The sequence below is a fragment of the Bos mutus genome, chromosome 20 (genome assembly GCF_027580195.1).
Source record: "Bos mutus isolate GX-2022 chromosome 20, NWIPB_WYAK_1.1, whole genome shotgun sequence".
Taxonomy (NCBI): Eukaryota; Metazoa; Chordata; class Mammalia; order Artiodactyla; family Bovidae; genus Bos; species Bos mutus.
Genome location: NC_091636.1, coordinates 35,371,914 through 35,386,704, shown reverse-complemented (window position 1 = coordinate 35,386,704; position 14,791 = coordinate 35,371,914). Strand labels below are relative to the sequence as shown.

The 14,791-nt window shown below is 42.3% G+C and overlaps 1 protein-coding gene across 2 annotated transcripts in view; it reads left to right on the top strand.

Annotated features, from left to right (window-relative positions):
* Window positions 1-14,791, top strand: part of OSMR (oncostatin M receptor) — a 67,807-nt gene that overhangs the window by 26,323 nt on the left and 26,693 nt on the right. For both annotated transcript variants that reach the window (XM_070357620.1, XM_070357621.1), the window contains exons 3-4: window positions 302-474; window positions 8,506-8,677. In XM_070357620.1, coding sequence (XP_070213721.1) covers window positions 302-474; window positions 8,506-8,677 — 345 coding nt within the window. The remainder of the gene's footprint in view (window positions 1-301; window positions 475-8,505; window positions 8,678-14,791) is intronic.

Below are 14,791 nucleotides of genomic sequence, written 5' to 3'. Positions count from 1 at the left end.
CCTTGTTATAAATTTCTAAACTATTTAGATTGTTCAATGAAATATCCTTTTGTGTAACAGTCAATATATTAATTTGCTGTGTATCATTGAGCAACTCATTTCATTCATCTAGGGCTTAATTTCTTCATCTGCTGAGTGATTTCTAAATTCCCTCCAGCTTTTCAGTGTCTAATTCTAGAGTGTATATGTGAGCAATGTTTTCCAAAGCTAAACAGTGATGATATTGAACAGTGTAATTATCTGCGATTATTCAATCACACGCCTATTAAATGTCACTTCATATCGTGTTTTGGTCTTTCAGTTCTGTCTGAACCTTTACCATTAACTCCTGAATCACTGAACGTTTCCATCAATTCTACAAAGCAGTGTTTGCATTTACAATGGACTGTCCACAACCCTGATTATCACCAGGAATTCAAAATGGTTTTTCAGATACAGATCAGTAGATTTAAAGCATCCAATGTCATCTGGTTGGTAAGTATTTTTATTCTTGGCTCAGTATTTTAAAAATCCTTTTCTAACACCATGATTTGTCTTTCATGACATCCTCCCCAAAATCCCAATCTGGAATCATTTTAGCAACTCAGAACAGTTCTAAATAATCACAGTTCTGTGTTTTTAGTTAAGAGGATCTGGGACAAATTAACATGACAGTTTTAGTTTGGTAGGTTGGGTGGGTTGTGCTATAAAAATAGATCATATTCTCAGTTATTCTCTGTTCTCTATGAAAGCTGTTGGGGTCTATCTTTGTGAAGACTGGATTCCAAAAATCCATGATCAGCCATCTTATTCCTCTTCCTTCTCTGCCTACCAAAGATTCTCCTAAATCAGGTGTAATAGTTTGGCAATTCTCATGTCAGTGTGGCTCTCAGGCGGTTTCTTTACTAATACTGTACTGAAATACAAGGAAGAAAATGTTTTAGCATTTTCTCTTCTACCCAGCAAAGAGGTCTTCCATGGACCTTGTCGGAGAGTAACTTACCATGTCCTTTGCTTCTTCACATGTGCCTTTTTCTATAGAAAATTAAATTAAGAAAATCCTGAACTCATACTCTTTTTGCCTTTGAATTATTTGGGATTGATGTGCTCTAGTCTGGTTTAAGTCATGGTTATGTCTGTTTTGCCTGATGCTTTCCCATTCACTGCATTGGGGCACTTTGGTGGTTTCTTTCAATGACCATTTATGGTCCAGGGAGCCCTAGTAATCTATGCCCACATCATGATCGTTTATTATCATGGGAGGTTGAAGGACAGTGAAATATTTTCTCACTGAAGGGAAACAGAGAATTTGCATAGAGAGAAGTGAAACACAGATGTTTTATTGCTGGGGACCTCTATTTGCTAGTGGATAGCCACTCTTCTCTCAGGCAGTGGAGGCATGGATACAGGGACCCAGAGGGTCAGTTCCTTTAGCGAAGCATAAAGGTCACTAACTTTAAAGGTTCAGTTACTTTTATGATCCATCATCATCACCTTTGAGATCTGAGTGAGTGGCCTAAATATCGTTCTGACTATTGATTTAAGGTTGATACCAGGTCTATAATTCTACCTCTCATAGGGCAGCTTCCTACTGTGAGAGTTATTTGATGTTTCTTTCTTTTTTTTTTTTTTTGTAAGGCCAAAAGCAGTAGTTTATTTGGGGTTTGTTAAGACTACAGGCCAGGAAACACAGATCTCAGAAACACTTGCCCTGTGTTCCCTGGCTTTTTATTTATTTTTTTAAGTTTATTGAGATATAGTATAATTGCTTTACAATGTTGTATTCGTTTCTGCTGTATAGCAGAGTGAATCAGCTATACATATGCATATATCTTCTCTGTTTTGGATTCCCTTCCCATTTAGGTCATCAGAGAGCACTGAGTAGAGTTCCCTGTCCTACAGGCTCTTGTTCGCTATGTATTGATCTGTAGGATGTATATGTGTCAATTCCAATCCCCCAATTCATCCCACCCTCTCTTTCCCCCTTGGTGTCCATATGTTTGTTCTTTCCATCTATGTCTCTGTTTCTGCTTTGCAAATGGGTTCATCTGTACCATTTTTCTAGATTGCATACAACAGCGGTGCTTGTATACAGCTATTCCCTCCCCATCCCTTCCTCCCGCTATCCCTTTCACAGGGATAATTTTTGTATTTTCATATTTTTTGTATTATCGATGGATACACTTGTTGATTTGGGCCTAGCACAGCGTTGAACAGAGGTCATGTTGAGGCTAAGAATTGCCTAGGGAAAAGAAATTTGAGTGGAGGGCTGGAGGAATTTGTTGAAAACTGGCACTTAACCCCATTAGTGAAAGTAACATTAACCATAGACCAGGTGGATCCCATTCTTTATTCTTCTAAAAGATAGTTCTTTTTGTTACCATAGTAAAGAAAATAATGGTAGGAAAGCCTGAACTGACAGTTGTTCACATCTGTCTAGACCTTTGATTCAGGTACTAGTTCTCTTTTCAAGGTAAAAAGAGAAATCTTTTTCTTTCTCGCTAGGTAGGTTTCTTGCTGCTGAAATCTACTTGTAACCAACCAAGGCTGGAGGTGTTTGAGGTGTTTGAGGTGTTTTGCCTTGTGCATTACATGGTTCCCATAACATCCAGCCCAGCCTGATCCCTAGGGCACAGAAGGGTTTGTGATGCTGCCTTTTTCTTTTTTTTGTCACTTATTCATTTGACAAAAGATGATCACACCTGCCTATGCCAGATGCCAGGAACAGGTAAAGAAAAATCATCTTTGACTTGAATAGTTTGCAGCATAGTTGAGAAGATCATCCAGGACACACACAGCAACACCAAGAGGACAATTTCAGAAAACCTGCAATGACCTACCCCTGACCACGCACACAGAGAACTCTCTCCCTTTGCCTGCTGGGGTTGGGTGGTGTAGGACCCTCCAGAGGAAGGAACAGCCCCTCTCCAGGCAGCTCTGTTTCTGACTGGAGCCTGGGCTCCACATGAGGGTTATGGTCACACTCAGTCTTCCCCAGTCATCAGTCACCATGCATCCCAGAATAGATGATGCCATGAAAAGCTGTTATCTGAACCTCTTGGGCCTGCAATCAAGGACAAACCTAAGGTCCCCTCCACGTAAAGTTCAGAAAGCCAGCTGAGAGAGGCTGCTTCTATCTGGACCATAATCTCCCTTCATAGGGCAGGTCCCTGAAATGCAACCTCACTCTTGCTGAGAAGGAGCAGCTCTCTGTTCTCATGGCTCCGATTGTGTGTTCCCAGATAAGCCAATGGATAATAATAAATAAATATATTTATGTTAAATTTATAAATTTATATTAAATTAAATATGTATTATAAATAAATAAAACAAGGCAAATAGATGGGGAAAAAGCTCCAAAATCACTGTGGATGGTGACTGTAGCCATGACATTAAAGGTACTTGCTCCTTGAAGAAAAGCTTTGACAAACCTAGACTGCATTACTTTGCAAACAAAGGTCTGTCTAGTCAAATCTATGGTTTCTCCAGTAGGCATGTATGGATGTGAGAGCTGGACCATAAAAAAGGCTGAGCACCAAAGAATCGATGCTTTCAAATTGTGGTGTTGGAGAAGACTCTTGAGAGTCCCTTGGACAGCAAGGAGATTAAACCAGTCCATCCTGAAGGAAATTAACCCTAAATATTCACTGGAAGGACTAATGCTGAAGCTAAAACTCCAGTACTTTGGCCACCTGATGCTAAAAGCTGACTTGTTGAAAAAGAACCTGATGCTGGGAAAGATTGAGTGCAAAAGGAGAAGGGGGGTGACCGGGTGGGACTCAGTGGACATGAATTTGAGCAAACTCTGGAAGATAGTGAAGGACAGAGGAGCCTGGTATGCTGCAGTTCATGGTGTCACAAAGAGTTGGATGTGACTTAGCAACTAAATAACGATAACAAATAAACCAAAGGACAAGCGTCTTGACCCGGGTGCTTGCAGCTGGTCCAGGGACTCTGAGCTGGATCCTGGCTGGTGCCGACCACTCAGAACTCACCGTGTAGTCTCACCTTGGCCTTTCTAGTCACACGCTTTATGATTCCATCCATGGCAGGGGAAGGCAGAGTAGAGTAACCACTCAAGCTTGGAAGGAGGCCTGGAGCTTGAATCAGGGAGGAATAAGCTCGCTTCTTGGGAATGGATCAGTGACTTCACTTGGGCATCATGTAAATGCCAGCTTTTCATGACTTACTGATGTCTGCCAGGGCCAAATTAAACTTGCCACTTCAATGAATGAAAACAGCCCAAACATAAGTCATCACATTTTTAAAAGTCACTGAATTGATGCATTCAAGGAAAGTTTTATCTCTTCCACAACATGGCTAGAAAGACCACAAAGCACAAATTTGTGGTTAGACAGAATCCACACAAAGAGGGTCTGGGAAAAACAGAGCTCATGACATATTAATGAACTGATGAAATCATTTGGCACATAGTTTTAGACTGTGGGTTCAGGTCCAGGCCTTGTTCAAGGCGTGGGGCTATCAATGCTGAGCAAAACTAAGGAGATGATCACAAAATTAAAGTGTCCTAGATGTGAGGAGTGCAGGTTGCTGATAGTGGGCTATGGGTTGAGATTAGGCCTGACCTTCTCTAGCAGCTTGGAGGAAGGGCAGTTGGAGTCAAAGTAGGAAAGAAGATTAGAAGCTAATTTAGCATGGAGAATGGAGAGGAATGTTCCAGGAAGATCCAGCTGGGGTGAGCAGAGGCCCTGAGTGAAAGGGGCTGGGAGCTTTCAGGCTTGAAAGCATGGGGCACGTGGGGTGGGCAGGACAGGGCCAGCCCACATGCGACTCCGGGGGTCATGCTCAGGTGTTGTTTTTTAACCTGGGAACAGTGAGAAGGGGTGATGAGATCACCCCTTCAGAGAGATGAGATCTGATTAAAACCACTCTGGTTCCACAGTGGGGAGAAGTTGGGAGAATTGGAGGAGGTGAAGTGTGACCAGTTTGAATTGAGCAGTGGGGTTGGTCCAAAGGAGAGGGGCCTGGAGTAGGTGATAACAATGGGAGGAGAGCAGTGGCTGAATTCCTGAGGGATATAAGAGGTGAAATCCAGCCTGTGGCTTGTTCACATAGCAAGGTCACCATGACTGCTATAATGTTCATATTATAGCAAGGTCACCGATTGACTAACAGCCAGTTTTTTGTACTAGTTTTTAAATAATGGAGAAAATGTACCCGAGATTGTGCACATTAAATAGTAAAAGTTGCATGGGTCAGGACCACAAAACTTGTTAAAAACAATGTTTATAGGGATGTGCTGTGCTGTGCTTGGTCACTCAGTCATGTCAGACTCTTTGTGACCCCAGGAATGTAGCCTGCCAGGCTCCTCTGTCCATGGGGATTCTCCAGGCAAGAACACTAGAATGAATTGCCATGCCCTCCTCCAGGGGATCTTCCCAACCCAGGAATCGAACCCAGGTCTTCCACATTACAGGCAGATTCTCTACCATCTGAGCTACCAGGGAAGCCCAAGAATACTGGAGTGGATAGCCTATCCCTGCTCCAGGGGGTCTTCTTGACCCAGGAATCGAACTGGGGTCTCCTGCAATGCAGGTGGATTCTTTACCCCCTGAGATACCAGGGAAGCCCTTTATAGGGATAGGAATAAACTGAAAGAATGAAAACATTTTACAAATGGAGTTCTGCTTAGAGTGGCAAAGGACACACATGATTAGATGCCCTTCAGGTGGACTAAACAGTTCTCCTTCCAGAATAGTGTTTGGTTCTGCCAAGGGCACCATTTAAGGCTGACAGCTGGGGGAGGGGAAGGCATAGTGGAGGGAAGGCCTCCAAGTTTGGCAGCTCCAGGTGGCATGTGACGTATGTATTGCCCCCTCCTCTTCACTGGAGGACTTGCCATTGGCCCTTAAAAAATGGATGTAAACTCAGTTTTCCCCAGGAAGGGCAAGCTATCTGTTATCCTTGTCTTCCAGCTGAAAGCAGGCATCCCACTGAGGAGCATCGGTGCTTGGAGCTGTGGTCCGAGAAGAAGAATAGAGCCCAGTCCCTACTTTTACAGTACCATATTCAAGTCAGGGGCTTGACCTTTGATGAAATGCCACCAACTACCGCCAGTAGTTGAGATTAGGCCTTACCTAAGGATACCTATCGGAGAAAGTGATGGCACCCCACTCCAGTACTCTTGCCTGGAAAATTGCCTGGACAGAGGAGCCTGGTAGGCTGCAGTCCATGGGGTTGCAAAGAATCGGACATGACTGAGCGACTTCACTTTCACTTCCCACTTTCACACATTGGAGAAGGAAATGACAACCCACTCCAGTGTTCTTGCCTGGAGAATCCCAGGGATGGGGGAGCCTGGTGGGCTGCCGTCTATGGGGTCGCACAGAGTCGGACATGACTGAAGCGACTTAGCAGCAGCAGCAGCAGCAAGGATACATATAGACTGAAAGTCAGGGGATGGAAAAAAGATATTCCATGCAAATGGGAATCAAAAGAAAGTGGGAGTAGCAATAATCATATCAGACAAAATAGACTTTAAAAACTGTTACAAGAGATAAGGAAGTATGGGAGGGAGGGTTTGGGGGAGAATGGATACATGCATATGTATGCCTGAATCCCTTCACTATTCAGCTGAAACCAGCACAACGTTGTTAATTGACTGCATACCAATACAAAATAAAAAGTTTAAAAAAAAAGAAATAAGGTGAGACATCACTTTACCAACAAAAGTCCGTATAGTCAAAGCTATGATTTTTCCAGTAGTCATGTATGGATGTGAGAGTTGGACCATAGAGAAGGCTGAGTGCCAAAGAATTGATGCTTTCGAATTGTGGTGCTGGAGAAGACTCTTTTGAAAGTCCCTTGGACAACAAAGATATCAAACCTATGAATCCTAAAGGAGATCAACCCTGAATAATCAGTGGAAGGACTGATGCTGAAGCTGAAACTCCAATACTTTGGCCACCTGATGCGAAGAGCCAACTTATTGGAAGAGACCCTGATGCTGAGAAAGACTGAAGGCAGGAAGAGAAGCGGGCAACAGAGGATGAGACTGTTGGATGGCCTTACGGACACAATGGACATGAATTTGAACAAACTCCAAGGACTCTCTCTCCCGCGTGCGTGCGCTCTTTTTTCTCTCTCTCTCTCTCTCCTGCTATCTTCTAAATAAAATGGAGCTGTAACACTGATTTGCCTAAGAGCTGTAGCATGGTTTGTCCAAGACCCAAGAGCTGTGATGTGCCTAGGGCTTTAATGTCCGTTGCTCCAAATCTTTGTTGTGATGAGACAAAGAACCGAGGAACATACACTCTCGTGACATCTATGGTGCCGTGACTTGGATATAACCTGGCTGAAACAACCTCTGCGTGAAAGAGGCCAAGCACAGCAGGAGCCCAACTCAGCGAAGCTCCCGCGCTAGAAGTGGAAGGCGAAGAAACCCAGCGCAGGGGAAGGCCCATCGTGCTGGAAACCGGGACAGCGAAAAACGAATTCAGCAGAAAGCTCACGTGGCCCAGTCTCAGATTCCAGAAGACCTCCGGTTAAGATTCCCTGGAGCACAGAGTGCCTCACTCCACCCTGAACTCAGTCAGGGGTTGTTGAAGGTCAATAGCTATAGCAGCATGGGGTTCAATCTCAGTAGAGAGAGACTGCAAATGCCTTGTTCAGTCATTGGCAATGCTCTTGCATTTATCATTCGGAGAAGGCAGTGGCACCCCACTCCAGCACTCTTGTCTGGAAAATCCCACGGATGGAGGAGCCTGGTGGGCCGCAGTCCATGGGGTCACTAAGAGTCGGACATAACTGAGCAACTTCACTTTCACTTTTCACTTCCATGCATTGGAGAAGGAAATGGCAACCCACTCCAGTGTTCTTGCCTGGAGAATCCCAGGGACGGGGAAGCCTGGTGGAAGAGCACAATGTAAGTTCTGCCTATGTGGTTGACATCTCTGGTACTAAAGATTGTGAAGGTTGCAGTTCAAGGAAGGCAGTGTGGTCCATGTGGCCACCACATCTGAAAAGACGAGAGACAAAAACCAAGGGGCTCATGGAAAGTGATCTATTAACTCCTGGGCGACAGTGGAACTCCTGGGTATCATGAAGGACTGCCAGCTCTACTGAGGTTTGATCTGATGAATATTAGAAAATTCTTATCAATCTTGCTTATTTTTAAAAAGGTGCTTCAATTAATTCTCTAGTTTGCAAGAATTTTCTCAACATGCTCTTGTGACCAGAACTGTGCCTACACCTTCTTTCTCTGATCTTTTCCCCTAAGACTCAAGTAGTGTCTGTTCTCTCTCTCTCACTTAGTTCATGTGATTCCCCTGGAACTGGAGGCCCAAAGAGATTGGGAGCCAAGTTTTCAATAGGCAGGAGGCTATTCCTTGCTCTTCCTTGCTGTACCATCAGAGCACAGGAGCTGGCTGACTGGAAACAGACTGAGCTTGTCCATGTCCTGGAGTTATAGTGGACTCTTAGGTGTGTGCTTTAGGATAAGTCCAGCCAAGCCATTTTTCAGGACTGCATGGCTATATGCTTCCAAGTTTTTCTCTTTATTTCTAGGAGAACTACAGCACCACTGTGAAGCGGAACCAAGTCCTGCACTGGAGCTGGGAATCTGAGCTCCCTTTGGAATGTGCCATCCACTTTGTAAGAATGAGGACTATGGTGGATGATGCCAGGATTCCTGCACCCAGGCTCTGGAGTAACTGGAGTTCATGGGAGAAAGCAGATGGTAAGAAGTGAGGCTATAGAAGAGTGAGGGGGTTTGCTATGTAGTCAAATGGTAGAAGTCCTTATTGAGGAACTCCAGGTAGACACCAGCATTATTTATATTTGGCTCCTATTGGATCTAAAAAGCATGGGTAAGAGACTTGCCCCTGGGAAATGGAGGTCTCAGGATTTTAATATTCTTGCCTGGAAAATTCCATGGATAGAGGAACTTAGCAAGGTACAGTCAATGGGGTCCACAAAGAGTCGGACATGACTGAACACATATGCATTGGACCCAAAAAATATGGATGTGAAACTTGCCACTGGGAGATAGATAGAGATCTGAGGATTTTCCCTCTGAATTTATTATTGAGGTAATTATGCAAATTCAGGCAATGTAGGATTCATTTTCCATACGTGTGAAGTATGTACATTATAGAATGCTAAGTGAACAAAGCAAGATATAAATTGTACATATATTTTTACTAGAACAACACAAAATGTGTATACAACTAGAGCAGAATTTGGGAAGCTTTTTCCATCAAGGAAAAAGATAGGAAATATTTTAGGTTTTATAACCCAACATTCTCTATCAGGGCTATTCAACTCCACCATTGTAGCATGGGAGCTGTGTAAATGAATGGTTGTGTTCCAATAAAACTTTATGTACAAAAAACAGATGGTGGCTGGAATTGGCCCATGGGCCATAGCTTGCCAACCCCTAATGTAGAGACAAGGGAGGGAAATATGGAAAACTGGAAGTAATTCTTCATTTGAGTAATGAAATCATGGGTAATTGTGTTTCAAATATCTCTTAATTTTGGTTATTTTGTTGTTATTAACATTTAACATTCTTCACAATTTCGTATGCTTCAGCTAAGCTACAGGTTAGCTGTAAAGCAATGGCATCTGATGCTCTCAACTAGGTACCTTGATAGGTTATCTGAGATTCCTACCAAGAGAACCATTCCTTAGCCAAGTATTTATGCAAATTTAACTCAGACTGATAACACTTTAACCCACAAGAGACCCAGTGATGAGTTTAATACTAATAGAGTAAAATCTGCCTCCTAGTTGCTGCTTTCAACACTGTGTGTATTTAGCTGTCACATCTCCCCTAGGAAATACATATAATTCTCATCCCCTATTCACAGAGGAGAAAGTGGAGGCACAAATAGCTTTCTTAAAAAAAAAAATTTAAGGTCATCAGGCCACTAAGTGGTGGAGCCAGAATTCTAACCTAGAAAATCTAGCTCCATAGGCCATGCTCTTAACCATCACATCCTATTGCTGAGAGACGTACTTAGAGAAAAAGAAAAAGAGAGAGAGATTAAAAAGATAGTAACAGAAAAAGAAAGAACAACATCATCAACAACTTTGGTACAATGGACTAGGTTTCTCAAAATTGTAGCCTCCACACTAACCCCAAGATTGATAGAAAAGCTGATTATGCCTGCAAAATTGTCGTTAAATTATACTTGATTTATAATATCATGTAAATTTCAGGTGAATAGCACAGTCATTCAGTTATACATTTATGTGTATTTTTATCAGATTCTTTTCCCTTATAGGTTGTTGCATAATATCGAGGATAGTTCCCTGTGTTATATACTAGGTTTTTGTTGGTTATCTATTTTATACACAGTAATGTTTATATGTTAACTCAAAGCTCTAATTTATCCATTCCCTGTACTTTTCTTTCTCCTTTGGTATCCATATGTTATTGTTTTTTTTGGTTTTGTTTTTCTGTATCTGTGAGTCTCTCTCTGTTTTGCAAATAAGTTCATTTGTGTGATTATTTTTTCTTTTAGATTCACATATAGGTGATATCATTTGTTATTTGTCTTTGTCTGGCTTTCTTCACTTAGTGTGATACTCTGCTGCTGCTGCTAAGTCGCTTCAGTCATGTCCGACTCTGTGTGACCCCATAGACAGCAGCCCACCAGGCTCCCCTGTTCACGGAATTCTCCAGGCAAGGATATGGAGAGGGTTGCCATTTCCTGCTCCAGTGATACTCTCTGGAGCATCCATATTGTGCAGATGGCATTACTTCATTCTTTTTTATGGCTAAGTAAAATTCCATTTATATATATGTGTATATATATACACACACCACATTTTCTTTATCCATCTTTCTGTTGATGGATATTTAGGTTGGTACCACGCCTTGGTTATTATAAATAGGCCTGCAGGGATCTTTTCAAATTATGGTTTTCTCTGGTTATATGCCCAGGAGTGGGATTGCAGGATCATATAGTAGCTCTATTTTTAGTTTTTTAAGGAATCTCCATATAGTGCTCTACAGTGGCTACACCACAGTGTTGGAGGGCTCCTATTTCTCCACACCCTCTCAGCATTTATTATTTGTAACCTTTTGATAATGGCCATTCTGACTGGTATGAGGTGATATCTCGTTGTAGTTTTTTTTTTTTTCATTGTAGTTTTAATTTGCATTTCTCTAATAATTGGCGATGTTGAGCATCTTTTCATGTACTTTTTTGCCATCTGTCTTCTTTGGAGAAATGTCTATTTAGATCTTCTGTCCATTTTTGATTGTCTTATTTGTTTTTTCATATTGAGCCATATGAACTATTTGTATATTTTGGAAATTAATCTCTTGATGGTTTCATCCTTTGCAAATATTTTCTCCTGTTCTGTAGGTTGCCTTTTTCTTTTGTTTATTGTTTTCTTTGCTGTGTAAAAGCTTTTAACTTTAATTGGGTCCCATTTGTTTATTTTTACTTCCATTACTTTAGGAGGCTGATCCAGAAAGATATTGCTGTGATTTATGTCAAAGTATGTCTTGCCAATGTTTTCCTCTAGGAATTTATAGTATCTGGCCTTACACTTAGGTCTTTAATCCATCTTGAGTTTATTTTTGTGTATGGCATTAGTTAGTTCAGTCGCTAAGTCATGTCCAACTCTTTGCAACCCCATGTTCTGCAGCACGCAAGGCTTCCCTGTCCATAACCAACTCCCAAAGATTACGCAAACTCATGTCCATTGAGTCAGTGATGCCATCCAACCATCTCATCCTCTGTCGTCCCCTTTTCCTCCCGCCTTCAATCTTTCCCAGCATCAGGGTCTTTTCAAATGAGTCAGCTCTTCGCATCAGGTGACCAAAGTACTGGAGTTTCAGCTTCAGGATCAGTCCTTCCAATGAATATTCAGGACTGATTTCCTTTAGGATGGACTGGTTGGATCTCCTTGCTGTCCAAGACTCTCAAGAATCTTCTCCAACACCACAGTTCAGAAGCATCAATTCTTTGGTGCTCATCTTTCTCTATAGTCCAACTCTCAGATCCATACATGACTACTAGAAAAACCATAGCTTTAACTAAATGGACCTTTGTTGGCAAAGTAATGTCTCTGCTTTTAAATAAGCTGTCTAGGTTGGTCATAACTTTCCTTCCAAGGAGCAAGCATCTTTTAATTTCATGGCTACAATCACCATCTGCAGTGATTTTGGAGCCCCCAGAAATAGTCTGTCACTGTTTCCACCAGATGCCATGATCTTAGTTTTCTGAATGTTGAGTTTTAAGCCAACTTTTTCACTCTCCTCTTTCACTTTCATCAAGAGGCTCTTTAGTTCTTCTTCACTTTCTGCCATAAGTGTGGTGTCATCTGCATATCTGAGGTTATTGATATTTCTCCCAGCAATCTTGATTCCAGCTTTTGCTACATCCAGCCCAGCATTTCTCCTGATGTACTCTGCACATAAGTTAAATAAGTAGGGTGACAATATATAGCCTTGATATGTTCTTTTCCTGATTTGGAACTAGTCTGTTCCGTGTCCAGTTCTAACTGTTGCTTCCTAACCTGCATACAGATGTCTCAGGAGGCAGGTCAGGTGGTCTGGTATTCCCATCTCCTGAAGAATTTTCTTCAGTTTATTATGATCCACACAGTCAATGGCCTTGGCGTAGTTAATAAAGCAGAAGTTTTTCTGGAACTCTTGCTTTTACAACAGATGTTGGCAGTTCGATCTCTGGTTCCTCTGCCTTTTCTAAATCCAGCTTGAACATCTGGAAATTCATGGTTCACGTACTGTTGAAGCCTGGCTTGGAGAATTTTGAGCATTACTTTACTAGCGTGTGAGATGAGTGCAATTGTGCGGTAGTAGTTTGAGCATTCTTTCGCATTGCCTTTCTTTGGGATTGAAATGAAAACTGACCTTTTCCAGTCCTGTGGCCACTGCTCAGTTTTCCAAATTTGCTGACATATTGAGTGCAGCACTTTCACAGCATCATCTTTCAGGATTTAAAATAGCTCGACTGGAATTCCATCACCTCCACTAGCTTTGTTCATGGTGATGCTTCCTAAGGCCCACCTGACTTCACTCACATTCCAGGGTGTCTGGCTCTAGGTGAGTGATCGCACCATCATGATTATCTGCATTGTGAAGATCTTTTTTGTATAGTTCTTCGGTGTATTCTTGCTACCTCTTCTTAATATCTTTTGCTTCTGTTAGGTTCATACCATTTCTGTCCTTTATTGTGCCCATTTTGCATGAAAATTTCCATTGGTATTTCTAATTTTCTTGAAGAGATCTCTAGTCTTTCCCATTCTGTTGTTTTCCTCTATTTCTTTGCATTGATCACTGAGGAAGGCTTTCTAATCTCTCTTTGCTATTCTTTGGAACTCTGCATTCAAATGGGTATGTCTTTCCTTTTCTCCTTTGCCTTTCACTTCTCTTCTCCATGGTTATTATTGAATGGTTTGTGTTGGAAATGAATAGAGATCATTCTGTCATTTTTGAGATTGCATCCAAGTACTGCATTTTAGACTCTTTTGTTGATTATGATGGCTACTCCATTTCTTTTAAAGGAGTCTTGCCCGCAGTAGTAGATATAATGGTCATCTGAGTTAAATTCACCCATTCCAGTCCATTTTAGTTCACTGGTTCCTAAAATCTCGATGTTCACTCTTGCCGTCTCCTGATTGACCACTTCCAATTTGCCTTGATCCATGGACCTAACATTCCAGGTTCCTATACAGTATTGGTCTTTACAGCATCAGACTTGACTTCCATCACTAGTCCCATCCACAACTGGGTGTCGTTTTTGCTTTGGCTCCGTCCCTTCATTCCTTCTGGAGTTAGTTCTCCACTCTTCTCCAGTAGCATAGTGGGCACCTACCGACCTGGGGAGTTCCTTTTTCAGTGTCCTTTTTGTCTTTTCATACTGTTTTGGGGAAACAGGCACAGACAGAAACTTGTACGCACCAGGACCCAGGAGAAAGGAGCAGTGACCCCACAAGAGACTGACCCAGACTTGCCCGTGAGTGTCCAGGAGTCGCTGGCGGAGGCCTGGGTTGGCAGTGGCCTGCTGCAGGATTGGGGGCACTGAGTGTAGCAGTGCCTGCATGGGACCTTTTGAAGGAGGTCACCATTATCTTCGTTACCTCCACCATAGTTTGACCTTAGGTCAAGTAACAGGGATGGAATACAGCCCTGTCCTTCAATAGAAAATTAAAGATTTACTGAGCATGGCCCCACCCATCAGAACAAGTTTCCCTCTCAGTCAGTCTCTCCCATCAGGAAGCTTCCACAAGCCTCTTATCCTTCTCCATCAGAGTACAGATAGACTGAAAACCACAATCACAGAAAACTAACCAATCTGATCACATGGACCACAGCCTTGTCTAAGTCAATGGAACTATGAGCCATGCCATGTAGGGCCATCCATGATGGATGGGTCATGGTGGAGAGTTCTGACAGAATGTGGTCCACTGGAGAAGGGAATGGCAAACCACTTCAGTATTCTTGCCTTGAGAACCCCACGAACAGTATGAAAACAGTATGAATGGTGTTAGAGAATGTTTTAATTGCGTTGTTTTACATGTAGCTGTCCGGTTTTCTCAGTACCGCTTATTGAAGAGACTGTTTTTCTCTGTTGTATATTCTTGCCTCCTTTGTCATAGATTAATTGACCATAGGTGAGTGGGTTTATTTCTGGACTTTTGATCCTGTTCCATTGATCTGTGTTTCTGTTTTTGTACCAGTGACATACTGTGCTAATTACTGTAGCTTTGTAGTATAATCTGAAGGCAGGGAGCCTCTTTGCTCCAGCTCCTCTCTGTCTTAAGACTGCTCTGGCTACTCAGGGTCTTTGTGTTTCCACACAAATTTTTTTGT